The sequence below is a fragment of the Knufia obscura genome, assembly GCF_036327395.1.
Source record: "Knufia obscura strain CCFEE 5817 isolate CBS 148926 chromosome Unknown scaffold_3, whole genome shotgun sequence".
Taxonomy (NCBI): domain Eukaryota; kingdom Fungi; phylum Ascomycota; class Eurotiomycetes; order Chaetothyriales; family Trichomeriaceae; genus Knufia; species Knufia obscura.
Window position 1 is genome coordinate 2,124,517 of NW_027042689.1, and position 15,045 is coordinate 2,139,561.

General features: G+C 50.8%; 7 protein-coding genes across 7 annotated transcripts; 3 read left to right on the forward strand and 4 right to left on the reverse strand.

The window, feature by feature from the left end:
- Nucleotides 1-259: 259 nt before the first annotated feature.
- PMZ80_003860 (uncharacterized protein) lies at nt 260-1,204 on the reverse strand (the record flags this gene model as incomplete). The annotated part of the gene is made up of 1 exon (XM_064872288.1): nt 260-1,204. The coding sequence occupies one exon, from the start codon at nt 1,202-1,204 to the stop codon at nt 260-262; it is 945 nt and encodes a 314-aa protein (XP_064732668.1).
- A 706-nt stretch (nt 1,205-1,910) lies between these two features.
- PMZ80_003861 (uncharacterized protein) lies at nt 1,911-2,863 on the reverse strand (the record flags this gene model as incomplete). Its single annotated transcript, XM_064872289.1, has 3 exons — nt 1,911-2,275; nt 2,326-2,381; nt 2,427-2,863. 3 exons carry the CDS (start codon nt 2,861-2,863, stop codon nt 1,911-1,913), a joined length of 858 nt encoding a protein of 285 aa, XP_064732669.1.
- Nucleotides 2,864-3,438: 575 nt separating this feature from the next.
- PMZ80_003862 (uncharacterized protein) lies at nt 3,439-4,750 on the forward strand (the record flags this gene model as incomplete). The annotated part of the gene is made up of 2 exons (XM_064872290.1): nt 3,439-4,670; nt 4,723-4,750. 2 exons carry the CDS (start codon nt 3,439-3,441, stop codon nt 4,748-4,750), a joined length of 1,260 nt encoding a protein of 419 aa, XP_064732670.1.
- A 101-nt stretch (nt 4,751-4,851) lies between these two features.
- PMZ80_003863 (uncharacterized protein) lies at nt 4,852-5,379 on the reverse strand (the record flags this gene model as incomplete). Its single annotated transcript, XM_064872291.1, has 1 exon — nt 4,852-5,379. The coding sequence occupies one exon, from the start codon at nt 5,377-5,379 to the stop codon at nt 4,852-4,854; it is 528 nt and encodes a 175-aa protein (XP_064732671.1).
- Nucleotides 5,380-5,999: 620 nt separating this feature from the next.
- CDC53 (ubiquitin ligase (cullin) of SCF) lies at nt 6,000-8,315 on the forward strand (the record flags this gene model as incomplete). The annotated part of the gene is made up of 1 exon (XM_064872292.1): nt 6,000-8,315. The coding sequence occupies one exon, from the start codon at nt 6,000-6,002 to the stop codon at nt 8,313-8,315; it is 2,316 nt and encodes a 771-aa protein (XP_064732672.1).
- A 917-nt stretch (nt 8,316-9,232) lies between these two features.
- Nucleotides 9,233-10,231, forward strand: PMZ80_003865 (uncharacterized protein; the record flags this gene model as incomplete). The annotated part of the gene is made up of 1 exon (XM_064872293.1): nt 9,233-10,231. The coding sequence occupies one exon, from the start codon at nt 9,233-9,235 to the stop codon at nt 10,229-10,231; it is 999 nt and encodes a 332-aa protein (XP_064732673.1).
- A 1,096-nt stretch (nt 10,232-11,327) lies between these two features.
- PMZ80_003866 (uncharacterized protein) lies at nt 11,328-12,263 on the reverse strand (the record flags this gene model as incomplete). Its single annotated transcript, XM_064872294.1, has 1 exon — nt 11,328-12,263. One exon carries the CDS (start codon nt 12,261-12,263, stop codon nt 11,328-11,330), a length of 936 nt encoding a protein of 311 aa, XP_064732674.1.
- Between the last annotated feature and the right edge of the window lie 2,782 nt (nt 12,264-15,045).

Genomic DNA, 15,045 nt, shown 5'->3' on the forward strand with positions numbered 1-15,045 from the left:
ATATTGCCGCGCAAAGCATGGCAGTCGCGGTGGGCACCTCTGACACTTACTGTAACCTGTTGCAGGTCGTACCTGCCAAAAAAATGTAGTGCACATTGTTGCGACTATTGTGCATAGAATTCAAGTGTCTGCTGGGAACTACTCCCGTCCACCAGGCTGTTCGTACCGTCTCTCAGCTCGGCGCATCCTTGTTCGAATCTCGCTCTTCATTATTGCAACATATCTAGCTACAGCCAGAGCATTCTCCTCCTTCTATCCTTCAAGTAGCATCGACAAACGGCGCAATACCACGTCTGATCGACACGTCGTTATCGTCCGTCATAGTTTCATCGGAATCATAGGCATCATCAATCGTCCTTTTCGAAGCTCTTCCGCTGCCACTCCCTTCATTCTGCGCATCGTGCTGGCTCTGAATGCCATTGAAGACGGCAGCAGTGTCAGCTTCTGCTCTGAGCATTCCCTCCAGTGTCTTCAACATTTCATTCATATTGCCCCCGAGAGACACAGAAAACCGATAAGCATGAATGAAGTTGAGACTCTGGTGCCAAGTAATACCGTAGATAAGCATGAGGTATGCAGCGACGAGTACCGGAGACCTATCGTTGCCGCTCTCGCAAAATATCAATATCTTGCCACCAACGTCTTGCAAAGATGATAGAGTAGTATTTGCTGTTCGAGCTTCAAGATGGTCTGTCATAGCTTTGAGTATGGGTTTGATACGTTGCATGACATCGAACGGGCTGTCGACATCGAAGGTGGCGGTTTGCAAGTTGGCGCAAGCAGGAAATCGAGATGGGTCGAGCAATTTAGGTTGTGTTCTGGCCGACTGAGCACTTCGGACCGCTATGACCATAGAAATGGCGTTCCTTGTGATGTAGCTTGCATCCCGAGCAGCGGATGTTGGACCAAGGTATAAGAATGGTAGAATGGCTTGAGCCTCGTGACGTGAGTCGTACTTCCAGGCGTATTTGTTGCCAGCATATGCCGTGGGAGGCAGAGGAATTGCTGCCATTGCTCGTAGTAAAGCAGGATTGCCGTATGTGATGCTATTCAGCTGAAATGGTCTGTATGTAACCTGCAGGGCGCCATCATCGCTGTTGTATTCTGCTGGCTCAAGGATGCTTGTATGAGATTGGTAGGCGATATCTTGGTTGTATGGTTGGTTGGCTGTGTAATTCATTCTGGTATTGTTCGCTGAAGACATGTTACCGCGCTCTTATTTTAATTTTTGACGAGGGTCTGATGTATGGTAATCGTTGCTTAGCCGGATGATCTTATGATGCGAGCGTAATTTGTACTAATGAAGCCCTGTCAAACTCTGCTGATGTGTTGATTGCATTTGGACGCGTCTGGCAATTGCGGTTTGAGTTGAGACTTTGCGCCTCGCATGAGCTCTCAAGTGACTCTGGTGTGAACCCAGTGCATGAAGCAAGGTCGAATGTAATAGTCAATCGCTCCTGCTGTTCGCATCCTGCACTCAGGACTCCAATTTCATTGGACAGTGTCATGAGTTATCTTTGTTACTCTGCCTCATGCACTTTTTGGTAATAAAAGAGGATCCTACAGTGTCCCCGACCATCGTGCTCGTGATATCGTAGATTGAGCTGTAACCTCAAAGTAGAAGGAATGTCTGATGTTGAATATAACGGTCAATGATGCTGAGCCGGAACCAAGTCTACACGTGACGATCTTGAGCATTTGCTAGCCAAGCAGCAGGGATATTGGCATGTACTCGTAGCAAGCTTGCATAAGGACATGAACAATACCAGATCGACGAGGAGATTTCGATCCTTCATTGCACGGTGATATACACAGCCTCTTCTGGATGCAGGTGCCCTCCACTCCTGCAAATGACCAGCTCGACAAATTCACGCAGCCATCACATATACAAGGGTATTCTTTCGTGACCATCATCTTCGTTCTTCATGCTTCTCGTCAGCCGTACCGTCTTGCGCCGGAGCAGACGCTTGCTTCTGTTTCTGATCTTCCTCCGCCTTCTTCGAAGTTCTCTCGATCTGCCAGACTGCACGTTCGATCTCTCCACTGAGCTCGGGGGCCTCCAAGGTCTCTGCAATGGTATTATGTGCCCCAGCGGGTATCAACAACTGTTCCTTCTGGACAGTGCCTTCCTCTATTTGCGCCCTTGTTACAAACTCGAAACTTTGCTTCAGGTAGGGTGCATATTGCTCGTAGACGCCTTCGATGGCCGGGGTGGAGACGGTCTTGAACAATCGGTGGTCCAGAATGAAATCAAGATGGTCTGATCCTTTCAGTGCTGCAAGGGTTTAGTACAGATGATCCTCAACTGTGGAGGAGATAGCTCACCTCTCCAATGCGACCAACAACGGTAGGCTACGTAGAAGAAGGGGATGTTGGGCACTCTGTAACTCGTCAGTCAAGCTCAACACGCAAGTTGTGGCACTTACACAGGTACGAGGGCGAAAGGAATGGTGAAGGGCATTCCCACCAAACTCCCAATGAAGCGGTTGAAATGTAGCTGCTTTCGATCCCTTGCCAATCTTCCCAACACTTTCGAAACATCCTCTTTCTGCATGATGTTGCCTGGATACACCACTTCGAACTTCTTCTCCTCCGTGATGTGCTCTGCCTGCAAGTCCGGAGTGGTGGGTGGAAAGCTCTTCAAAGCCCATTCTTGATATGGTATGCGCTGCAGAGCACGATTACCATAGGTGACCACCTGTTTCTGCCATCCCTTCTCTGCTCGCTCCCATTTCGCCCAAGTGTCGGTGGCTTTCTGGTTGACCTTGTCGAGGATACTTCGTTGACTGGCGGGCTTTTGGGTAATGCGCTGACAGAAGACGAGAGCTTGCCTGGTCGTCAGAGGCAGGAGGAATATGCGCATAGCCGCAGTGCTTTGCTATCTTCTGTAGAGCAGCTTCATGCCCTGGGGAACTCCAGACAGATCATAATGTGCACATCTGTCGAGCTGAGAGACAATTCATCGTGTACAAACGTGCGTGACCAACAGCGCTAGATCCAGGAGTTTACATGAAAACATGCGCCAGCTCGAGGCAAGGATGGTATCGATGCGTCACTGCCTCTGCTCGTGCCGACAGATAGGTGGAGCGACGCCCCAAGTCCTCATCCGCATCAAGCCTGGCAGGAGCAAGCTAACGCCTGTAGCGCCTGGAACAACCTCACCAGCCACAGCACCTGCTGGGCTGACAGGAAGCGAGATCGATCTTCGTGCACAGCCCGAGCAGATTACTACTGTATTCAATTCGTGGAATCAGGACTTCTGACACTGCATAATCTTGTACTTTCTTGCCCAAACAACATCTTAGTCATTGAATAGCCTACCTTCTGCCGGACAGACGCCTTCCCTTCCCACCGACCACGTTCCTTGCGCCTTCCACTATGTTCCAACGGCAATAGCACCAACCTCCTAATACTCAGCCTCAACCCACGCGTAAGGGCATGGCACAAGCTGGATTTCCCTGGCATGCTCAACCTCGACAAGAGTTATCAGAGAAGGAAAGCGGCATTGCTGTGCCCGAGACCAAGCCGAACAGAGCCCTGAATGACACAACGAATCAGAGGCCTACCACGATATCCATATGCGACAATAAGCAGAAAGCGAATGGGTCAGTGAAGAAACGATCAGATTCAATCAAGACGAGTGCAATACCGAGGCAAAATGTACGGTTCCAATCCGAGCCTCCGCGCCAGAGAGAGCCCATCAAACGCATACCAGTGAGGACAATCCCGGCTTGGGTACAGGATGCAGACGAGGATGATCTGATAGAAGCTGGACTGTTGCCAGACAGTCCGAACTCAGCACTGGTCGCGCACCACAATTACGTGCCGTCGTCGACACAGCGACCCCTCCTGTACTCAAAACTTCAGCCTCCGGCGGCGGATGGTTTCCCAACCTCTTCTGGCGGAAGGAGAAGCGAGCCTACCTCGAGGTGGATCTCGTTCGCCCGTTCCAGTGCCTACCCGCGCGAGAGGTTCGACAACGAGAAGGTTTCTGCAGAATGGCTCAACGAACACTTCACAGACTATTCCAAACCTTGGCTTGCTGGCCATAACGACGACGATGTCGAAGATGGAAGCGACAAGTACCGCGCTTTTCGCAGAAAGAGACGCTCCTGGTACAAGCGTGCTCACTTCGCCATCATGCGCAACCCTTTTGTTCCCTTGGTTTTCCGCCTGGTCGTCATCATCTTTGCGGCTATAGCTATGGCCCTCGGAGCCAGTATTCACCACGAAAACAACGTTATATCAGATTGTATAGCCCAGACACAAGGCAACAGAGATGCTTATTGCGATGCACGAGTTGGACAGGGCGATGTGGACTACGTTCGCGATCCTTCTGCGGTGATGGCGATCATTGTCGACGCTGTAGCAATCGTGTATACCGTCTACATCACCTACGACGAATACTTCTCGAAACCTCTTGGCTTGAGGCCACCATCGGCCAAAGTACGACTTGTCCTACTGGACCTTTTCTTTATCGTTTTTCAGTCTGCCAACCTTAGTCTGGCATTCAACAGTTTGACCCTTGACCAAGGCCCTTGCAAAGCCGGAGATCGCAATGGGACTTTCCTAAAGTTCGTGAACATATGTGACCGAGCAGAAGCACTAAGCGCGGTACTGCTCATCTCACTCTTGGCTTGGCTCTTTACATTTTCTGTCAGTATCCTAAGGTATGTTTCGTTCTGCTCAAAGCCATGCAGCCTAGCATACTAACATTTCTAGACTTGTCGAACGAATCAATGCAAGATGATGATTGCTCAAACTCGTGTTCATGATATTCCTATCAGGCAGCATCAAATCACTGAGCCCACTCTAGCATGTTCAAAGCTATCAGAGCCGGTGAAAGGGTAGTCAAACGTCAAGGCATGGACCTTCGCTGCCATAAATTGGATCCTTCTCGAACCAGCCGAGCTTCGAGATGCCTTGAACTTTCTCCTCCTCTCCCGCCTTACCATAGCACATGTCCCAGTCCTTCCCAACCGGATAAGCACCGACCATCTGGAAACCTCCATAATCCTCCAGGAGACGATGCGAGACCCCAGCCGGGACAACAACAACATCACCTTTGGACAGTACGGGTTCGACTCGATCAGGATTGTCTTCGTGTCCAAAGCAGCATTTAGCTGAACCAGTGACAATGCTCAACACCTCGTGCGCGGTTGAATGGAAGTGGGAGTATGGGAACATACTGCAGCGCCATTGAGGATCGACGACGCCCACTGATTGGAGCTGCGCCTCTATCTTGGAAGCGGAGGGATTTTGAAAGGCTTCGTGGTAAATCAGGAGTGGCTTGTTCTGAATAGACGTGTTCGGGAATGCTTTCCAGGCAGGAATTTGGTGCTTCGAGACTCGAAGTGCGCTCAGTGGTGCTAGTGACATTTTCAGATACGAGATAATGAAATGCTGCGCAAGGAGGGGTGTGCAAGCTTCTTTCTTTGTTTGAATCAATGAAGGATCTCTAATGCTCTGGTGGTCTCGTGCCTCTTGTTCTACTGTACTTTTATCGTGTCTGATGCAAGTGATATTACGTCAGAAAAGTAGGGGCTCTAGCGCGTTTTGTGGAGATCCACTTTGATCACTCAGAATGTCAGGCAGCAAGGCTTGAGCAGGCGACTATCATCTCTCCAAAGAGCCCGACACCTGCACCATTTCCAACACCAGGACCAGTGCAGTGACTCTTGCCCCAGTTTCACTCCTGCGATTGCCTATTCGCAGACCATAAAACGCCTTGGATCTGTCTCCCCGATCATTCTGTTCTACTAATCATTCTCACCACCAATACCTGACCTTCTCCCACCCGCCACTCTTACATCGGTTGAGACCTCGAACCACAGTGACCTCGACCAGTGTGGTAGATTACAAACAGCAAACATTGCAGCCTGCGCTGGTCCTAAACAAGACCAATCCGGGTCTTTGTCGATCTGTCTGGCACAATCTTAGCGCTCGTCTACCAACTCTTCTACCGTCTACCATCAATCACACAACTCTAAGCATTCAAGATGGCACCCATAACAGCTTCTTCGGCTGCCAACCGATCGCGAGATGATCTGGAAGCGACATGGGCATACCTGCAAGAAAACGTCGAGAAGGTGATGTACAAGTTGAGAGAAGGTGTTGATATGAAGACCTACATGGGCGTCTACACGAAAGTCCACAACTTTTGCACGTCACAGAAGCCTACGTCTACACCAACATCAAATCCTGTGCATAATGCATCGCGAGGTGCTCATCTGCTGGGAGAAGAAATCTACACTCTACTAGGCACATACCTATCAGATCATTTGAAAAAGGTCTTAGTGGATGCCGAAACCCACACAGATGAGGCTCTTCTTGCCTTCTACATTCGAGAATGGAAGCGATACACAGATGCCGCCAAATACAACAACCATCTTTTCAAATATCTCAACAGACATTGGGTGAAGCGGGAGATGGATGAGGGCAAGAAGAACGTTTACGATATCTATACTCTTCACCTCGTCAAATGGAAGGATGACTTCTTCATGAAGGTCGAGCAGCGGGTCATGCAGGCAGTGTTGAAGTTGGTCGAGAAGCAGAGGAACGGAGAGACCATCGACCAATTACAAGTCAAGGCCATCGTCGACTCGTTCGTCTCTCTTGGTCTCGATGAGAATGACCCAACGAAGTCCACCCTTGATGTCTACCGAAGACACTTCGAAACCCCATTCCTCCAGGCCACGAAAGAATACTACCAGCGCGAGTCGAAACTTTTCGTTGCTGAGAACAGTGTGGTTGAATACATGAAGAAGGCCGAGGCCAGACTTGAAGAAGAGAGGGAACGTGTTGGTCTATACCTGCACCCAGATATCATGAAGAAGTTGACAGATGTCTGCAATGAGGCCCTCATCACAGATCATTCCCTCCTCCTTCGTGACGAATTCCAGGTTCTTCTCGACAATGAGCGGATAGACGACCTCACGCGAATGTACAAGCTGTTGTCAAGAATAAAAGATGGCTTAGATCCTCTCAGAAACAGATTTGAAGCCCACGTTCGCAAGGCAGGTCTCGCCTCCGTCGACAAGGTTGCTACGAGTGGAGACAACTTCGAGCCGAAGGTCTATGTTGATGCTTTGCTCGATATCCATTCCAAATACCAGCAGCTTGTCAACATCGCCTTCACTGGCGAGTCCGAGTTTGTTCGGTCTCTCGACAACGCTTGTAAAGAGTTCGTCAACCGAAACGAAGTCTGCAAATCAAACTCATCTCGATCGCCCGAGTTGCTGGCCAAGTACACCGATCAGCTGCTCAAGAAGGGCGCAAAGGCCGCCGATGAGTCGGAACTCGAGGAATTGCTGCAACAAATTATGGTGGTCTTCAAGTACATCGAGGACAAGGACGTCTTCCAGAAATTCTACTCACGGACACTTGCGAAGCGTCTCGTCCATGTCAGCTCTGTATCTGACGATGCGGAGATGAGCATGATCAGCAAGCTCAAGGAGGCTTGCGGTTTCGAGTACACAAACAAGCTGCAGCGCATGTTCCAGGATATCCAGACCTCGAAGGATCTGAACTCGTCTTATCGAGAATGGTACGACAAGCTTCTGCAAGATGGTGGAGAGAAGCGTGCTGTTGACTCTTCTTACCAAGTGCTTGGTACTGGCTTTTGGCCGCTCAATGCACCGAACACACCATTCACCCCGCCAACAGAAGTCAACAAGGCTGTCGAGTCTTTCCGTCGGTTCTACGACCAGAAGCACAATGGTCGAAAGCTCACGTGGCTGTGGCAGCTATGCAAAGGTGAGATACGTGCCAACTACGTCAAGCAGCAGAAGGTGCCATACACTTTCCAAGTGTCGACATACCAGATGGCAGTATTGCTGCTGTTCAATGAACAGGAGACTCTTGATTACGCTGAGATCAAAGAATATACACAGCTCAACGATGACATCCTTGAGCACCAAGTTGTTGGCATACTCATGAAGGCTCGAGTCTTGACAGCCTCTCCGGATGATGGCAAGCCTGTTGCTGGCACCAAATATACCCTCAACACCAACTTCAAGAACAAGAAGATAAAGGTTAACTTGAACATCAATGTCAAGTCGGAGCAGAAGACCGAAGCCGATGAGACACATAAGACTGTGGAGGAGGACCGAAAGCTGCTGTTACAAGCTGTCATTGTCCGTATCATGAAGGGTCGCAAGAGGCTGCGACACGTTCAGCTCGTGGAAGAGGTCATCAACCAAGTGAAGAACCGCTTCCCACCAAGGATCGCAGATATCAAGAAGAACATCGATGCTCTGATGGAGAAGGATTATATCGAGCGAATGGAGAACGACGAGCTGTCCTACATCGCATAAGCGTGATACCAGTCACGGCGCGACCGTAGGGGAGGTGGTGAGGTGGAAGTAGACACTATTGATTGATTCTTATAGCGTTGCATGGGCTACCAGGGTGGATTGTTAGGCGTTCAGCCCCATCTCGGAGTTCCGAACTTGATATGCATGATCAGACGAGGTTATGAGGATGAAAGAGACTTGCGCGACCTTCATGCTGCCTTGAAACTGGCTATTGGCAGCTCAATGTGATAGGTCAAAAGGTCTAGATACTGAAAATGTACAATCACAGTCGATCAGTACAGTCTTCTGCTTGTGTCTTTGATGCTCGACTCGGAGAAGTGATCGATAATCTGATCTCTCCACCCTCGAAACATGTCGAGATCCGAGAAAGCTCGTCACAGCTGCTCAGTTATGTAAGCCTTAGCGTAGGGGCCAAAGAACATACCTTCCCGAAGTCTGAGACTTCCTTATTCATCTCAACTTAATCATCCATGCACGATATCGACCTAAAGCATCAACGTGGCAGGCTGGTTCTCCCTACTTCCGAACGCGTCAGTAGTGTGCAGCTTCTCACGTTGCAGAGGTGCAGCTCTTGGCCCCAAGCTGTACATGCTCGGTGTAGATGCCGGAGCCTCTCCACAAGACGGGATGGACGTCTCACTTCTGTCTACACCTCATCTGCCCATTCGTGCCCTTCTAACATGAGACATGCTGCAGTCACTTGGCTTAGTAGCGATGACTTAGTCACGAACGTAACGCTCAGGCTGCTGGGGAGTGCAGAGAGTGAGCGTGAGTATCATGAAGGAAGCTATAAAGATACTCATGTGCATCTGTGATACCACTGACATCCAGACCGCAGCAGCAATTTCAAGAGCAAGCTAACGACTAGGCACGACCAGCATCAGGCGAGAATTCATCGAGCTTCTCGCAGAGGCGTCATGGCACCATCTACAGTCAACCACCTCGTGGTCTCATGTCTCCTTGGCTCGACTCTAGCTCTCCCCCTTGCTCAGATGCAGCGCCGAGGCTTGAACACCACTGCTCAAGATGGCGCGCCCGAGAAGAGACAGGTAGCCACCTCATTGGGCTATGATTTTCCTGCTGTCACCTACGCCAGCCCTTACGCCACAGCTCAGGACTTACCCACTGTCGTCTATGTCACGACACTAACCAGCACAAACTACGGTCTCCCGACACCTTCAGGAACAGCAGGCCACGCAAGAAGGCAGGACACACCAGGCCGCACCGATGGTTCCGACTTCGCATATTTACCATCGGCAGCCTCTGCTGAAGCAAGCGCGGCACCAAGTCAGTCTAGCGCTCTCAGCTATGCATCATCGCTGGATGAATTGCCCGGACGAGCAGACCCGACTGCAACCGCAAGCTACGCAAAGAGACAGGATACACCTACTCAAATTGAGGCGCCTATGCCCAGCTACGCTGATACCGAAATGCAAGCGCCTGCCGCAACTTCATATGAATGGAGCGCGGATGGCGTTGCTCTGCAGAACGAAGAGCCGACGGCTACAATGCCTGGTGTTGCTGAACCCATGCTTCGGGCTCGACAGAACGAGAATTCAGTAGACAGTCTTTCCGGTTCAGAGAGCGAGGGTATGAATGATGTGGCCAGCGAATCCATCAGTGGCAGCGAACTCGTTAGTGGCAGCTCAAGCGACTCCGTGAGCGACACCCTGTCAAGCAGCAGCAGCAATGGCATCTCCAGCGAGAACAGCGACGAACCGAACCTCAAGACCCGACAAGAACCTGAAGCCAGCAGCCCAGGAGGTGGCGACAACATGGTCCCCTCTAGCAACGAGGCCGATGTCAATGGAGGCTCTGCAAGTCCAGGTGGCGGATCGGATACCCCAGAGGCCGCCAGTGAAGATATGGGCACCGGAAGTGATGATACAAGCCCAGGGCCAAGCGGCTCAAAGTGAGGAAAAGCGGTGGAGGCAGTGGCAAGAAGAAGTTTGAACTTTCGTCCTGAACTGCGGAGGGCGCTGGCAGTGTGAGTAACGAAGATGTGGCCAGTCGACAAGCGGACAAAGCTGGTAGCAATGACGGTGGAGTCAGGCAGCGGGTCGAACGGCGATAGTAGCGGGTGACGGACAGCGATGGGAAGGTTCAGATAGCTGCGAGACTCATCGCAATTTATACGTTTGCTTGAATAGACGGATTAGCCTTGCTTTGAGCTAAATGAAAATATTTGGCTTTGATATGCTCCTACCTTCACAAACAAGACTCGCTGCGAATGAAATACTACCTACAGCTCGTCCCGCCATGCTTCTTCAGAGTCCATACCTAGATCCATACTCCGCTATCGCCATGAAGGTCCCAACGACACAGCCTGCTAGATCATGTTACACGCTGCCGCAGAGTATGCTGACCTTAAATCTCTGAGTTTCTGACCCTCTCTCTTGATCAGCAGCATCGGGCACACAGCAGGCCGCTAATACACGCCATCGTGTTTCCTCTGCTATTCCCATTTCTCAGCAGCTTGGCGAACGGACCTGCCAGTCTTTCACCGACCGGTCGCGTCGTTGGCTGCTCGTGCACGGCTAATGATAAGAGCGGTGCGCTCCAAATGGAATAGAAGGTGCGCCTGATTATGAAGGAAGGTGTAGCCTAGAGGGAGGTACAATCCTAAATCCTATTGAGAAGGCTGGCAAGCTTGACCAGTGCGATTAAATCTTGCAGAAATTAGTGCTGGGGAACCGGCTGATAAAGAAGGCACGATGAGTAGGAAGGGTTATCGCGAAGGGAAGGAGCATCCCCCTCAATCAGTAACGCTCGAGAAGAAGTCGTGGTAGAACATTAGGAGAAGACTTTCTTCATCTGACACAATATGCCGATAACATATGCTCTCATTTGTTTATCAAAACCGTGCCACTGGAAAGTTGCATAATCAATACCTGGACGGGCGACATATATGGTCGAGCTCACATCCTTCACCACCAACGCCATGCTAATGAAGCAGAAACACATCCTTAGCCCATCTTGGGTATCATAATAATCGACATCAGTAATTCTCCTTCAGACAACAGACCTCATCGACGGTCTGACTCTCGGTCTGATGGCCTTAAGCAAGCAGCTCTCCCACCAGTTTCGAACTGCCAGAACAGCATCTGCACCGTCATCCCGTCGTTCGGTACCATCAGGATTGCCCATGATGTTGGCAAAGACCCAGAAGGCACCAGTAATCCATGCAGCAACGGCAACACCCATGCTGATAAGTGGTGCGATAAGGTGGACGATGATCAGCATACCAGGCCGAAAGTCCCACTCGAAAGCGTACTCGACGGAAACGGCATACATCATTTCGAGATGGTTCTTGAACAGTGGTGCTACTGTCCGTATCAATTGATCACCAAAAGAATTCTGCTTGTGTACAAGCCGAATTGGCGACGCCAGCACCAGCCCGAAGGTGACAAAGAGCGTGAAGAGACAGCATGCAAACGAGTGCAGCGGGTCTAGACATGACAGCCAGAAGAGCACCCACATGGCATGGTCGTTCTCATTCTCTTCTTCCTCCACCTCTTCCTCGATCTGTCTCCTCTCACGGATATACGCCAGCGCAGGAGAGTTTGTCTCCGCCATTTCGGATCTATTATGGCTATGTCCCACTCTTGTAGAGTCTATCTGCTGCCATTGAATCGACTGGTGAGGGTTGTACTGGTCACTGTTTACTAATGTTCGCTCGATGGTAGGAGAGGGCCACCTCGACGCTGGTGAGGGTATCTGCTGTTTCTGATATGATAATCCCGAACTTCCGGATGCTGACGACACGGAGCTATGTATCCTTGTCCCTTCTGTTGTCTGTTCTGAGAACCGTTTCGCATAGTTGATCCGGGCAGCAGGTGGTTGTTCAAGTGTTGGCATTGGGGGGTAGAAGTACTTCTGTCGGTCATGCGCCTCTAGGCTACCCTGGAAGGGTCCGCTGGTCTCGGCGGATATCTGCCGCTGTGTCATGTCGACGTGTTCAACCCAGCTCTTTCCGCAAGCGTCATGCGGTCACTATCACGGGCAAGGGTCGTCGGTATCAGTGCTGGAGGTATCGACGAGGATATCAATATCGAGGTTGAAGCCAGCCATGATATGGAAGGGAGTCTTGGACATTATAACGATGGCCAAAGTGAGCACGACGAGCCTGTTCTTGTCAGTCTTGTCCTGTCCCATTCCTGTCAGCCAAGAGCTTCCAAGCAGAAGCGATCGCAAATGCCAATGCTTGGCTCCTACTTGGCCTGTTTGCTTTCGAACAAAAGAGGAGCCGCCCCATGATCGACTCGAGCTTCATCTCAGCAACCGACTCACAGCGGCTTGCTCGTTTCTTGACACGGTGGAACGGCTCGCTGTGCTCAGCGGAATATGAGGCCAGCAGCGAGGTTTCCAGAGACAGTCGGCAAATATTGCACAGAATTACTTGGCGTCATGTTCTTGGCGACGCCAGCAATGTTTCGTCTTTGCCTACGAGCACTCGTACAGCTCTGACGCTCCTGGGCATTCCTAGGCAAAACCTCCTGCCTAGACATTTGTGCTTCCTGCTAATCAAGCAAATGCCTCACATCTTCTTGGCTTGGTCTTTATGCTTCCGCCAATACCGTGTGTCACATGCTGCGAGCACGACGCGCTTAAGGTTCGTTTCATGTCTGTGATTGGCGCTGACCATCTCCATCAGGATTACCCGGACGGAAAAACAAGAGATGGTTGACGAATAATATGTTCTAACATGCAGCTGTATTTGTATATACATATTCAAATAGCCCTCTTCCCCTCTCTTCGTCAAGCGAACAAGGCTTACGGAAGATGCGAATGCGATGTAATTGGCACGAAACAAGGCGTCCTTCAAAGACGATTTTATTGCGTCCGAAAAAGAGCTCAATTCATGACTATTGTTGATGTTCTTGACAAACATTCAGCTTCATTCGAAGGGCGTTGTTCGCACGGACAAGACTTGCCAAGTCATAAATGTGGTACGAAATGATTGTGTCGGTCAAGTTTTGCCAGCTTGGCCAGCTCGAATCACCACATTGGTCTAAAACGGTACTCGGTCAGGCTGGGCAGAGTGCCGCTTTCACGAATGCTGTCCTTGGTCGTTGCTCTGTTCAAGGTCGAGATAGACAGTTTTCATGGTAGCGACAGCTTAAACATGTTCGACCAGCGAAAGATGCATGGCCGACTACGCGTCCCCAGGCATTCATTCGGATGTCAAGCTTTCCTCCGCTGTCGATCAGTTCTTCGTTGACTTCTTCGCGGCTGGAACAAGCCGAGCGTGACATAATGCGGACACCACAAGCTGAAGACGAAGCGACTATCTCCGTGAAACTTGCTCAGATTGATGGAAGTCGCTGAGTTCCTTTCCATCCGCTCATTTCATGCCTGACTACTCGTACACGGAAATCAGTCATTTCCTGGCCTGCAGCACCATACAGGGAACGAGAATTGGATGTGGCAAAAGGAGTATCAGGGCGCATGACCACTCTCCCTATGTCCGCTCGAGCTTATGGAAGGTACGTCTCAATCTGTGTTGTTCGTGCCGACCAATCCGATCAACTGCGCGTGGTTTCATACTTCCAGAAAGCACAACTACAGAGCCTCACGCACCCCGCCCCGCCCCAGTCCTTCTATCATTTGCGCCGAGAGTTGGCTGCCGCAATACCCATTCGGCTCTTGGCTTCCGCAATACCGAGTCTCATCGAAATGAGGCTCGGGGAAAGCCTACTTGTACGTGACACGTTGCAGACTCCACGTCGGGCTTTGAAGAAGACAAGTCAGCCCTTGGTCGACAAAGCGCTACGAACTCTCGTGGATTCGCGACCTTTGACCGATGGCACCTAGCCAGAGAAGCTGAGTTGGGACAGTCGCGACAACTTCGGATCTCATATGCACATGCTGCGTACTGTGTTGTATGGCGAAGATCACGGTAAGGCCAAGGTCGTTGATCAGCTCAGGTCTTCACAAGAATCTGGTAGGAAGCTCAATGTGTTCTTGTTGCTCTTGCGATACGAAGCTGCCTGTTTGCCTCATCATCATGCTTGCCCAGTAGCGACATCCAACTGAATCTCCTACCAGCGGCTTCGCTGCCACTATACTTCAGCTTCCAGATCGTAGTCAAACACCCGTCACAAACATCACCACTGAAACAAGCGGTCAGCGTTCAACCACGCCTTCGAGTCACACACAGACACGCGAGAATCTGGCTTCGTCACACGGCATGAACGACTCGAGTCTCTTCAGGTTGTACCGAGCACGAACAACCGAACAAGCTCGCCACCATGCAGCAGCACAACAGCTATTCCACTACACACAAGCGAGGTTGCAGCCGAATCTATGTTGCCTGCAGTTGTGCGATGTCGCCCGTACACAAGGAGGCTGGTGCAGGCTTGTGGGATGTGATACTGCGCAACCCAGTACTTCGGAGTGTACGTGATTAAGGTAGGTGTTTGTGCTACTTGTTGTGTGACTTCAGGGACTCAGCAGCCCCGCGGACTTGCATGTTCTCGAGCTCGACGTTCGAGTGACATTGACACTGACTGAAACTTCTACGTCGAGCTCGTGGCTCTGACAAATTTTGTGGCGTGACCCATCGATGGCTCACGAGCAGGAGGTCTCGATCTCGGAGACATGCATGAACTGATGTTGGGCGTCTAGGCCCGATGGGGTGACACTGACTTGGTCCAGCCTTGTCGAATCGAGAACATGACATTGATCACATTCCAGCCCATCAGCCCACAATCCAGTGACAACTGACAAG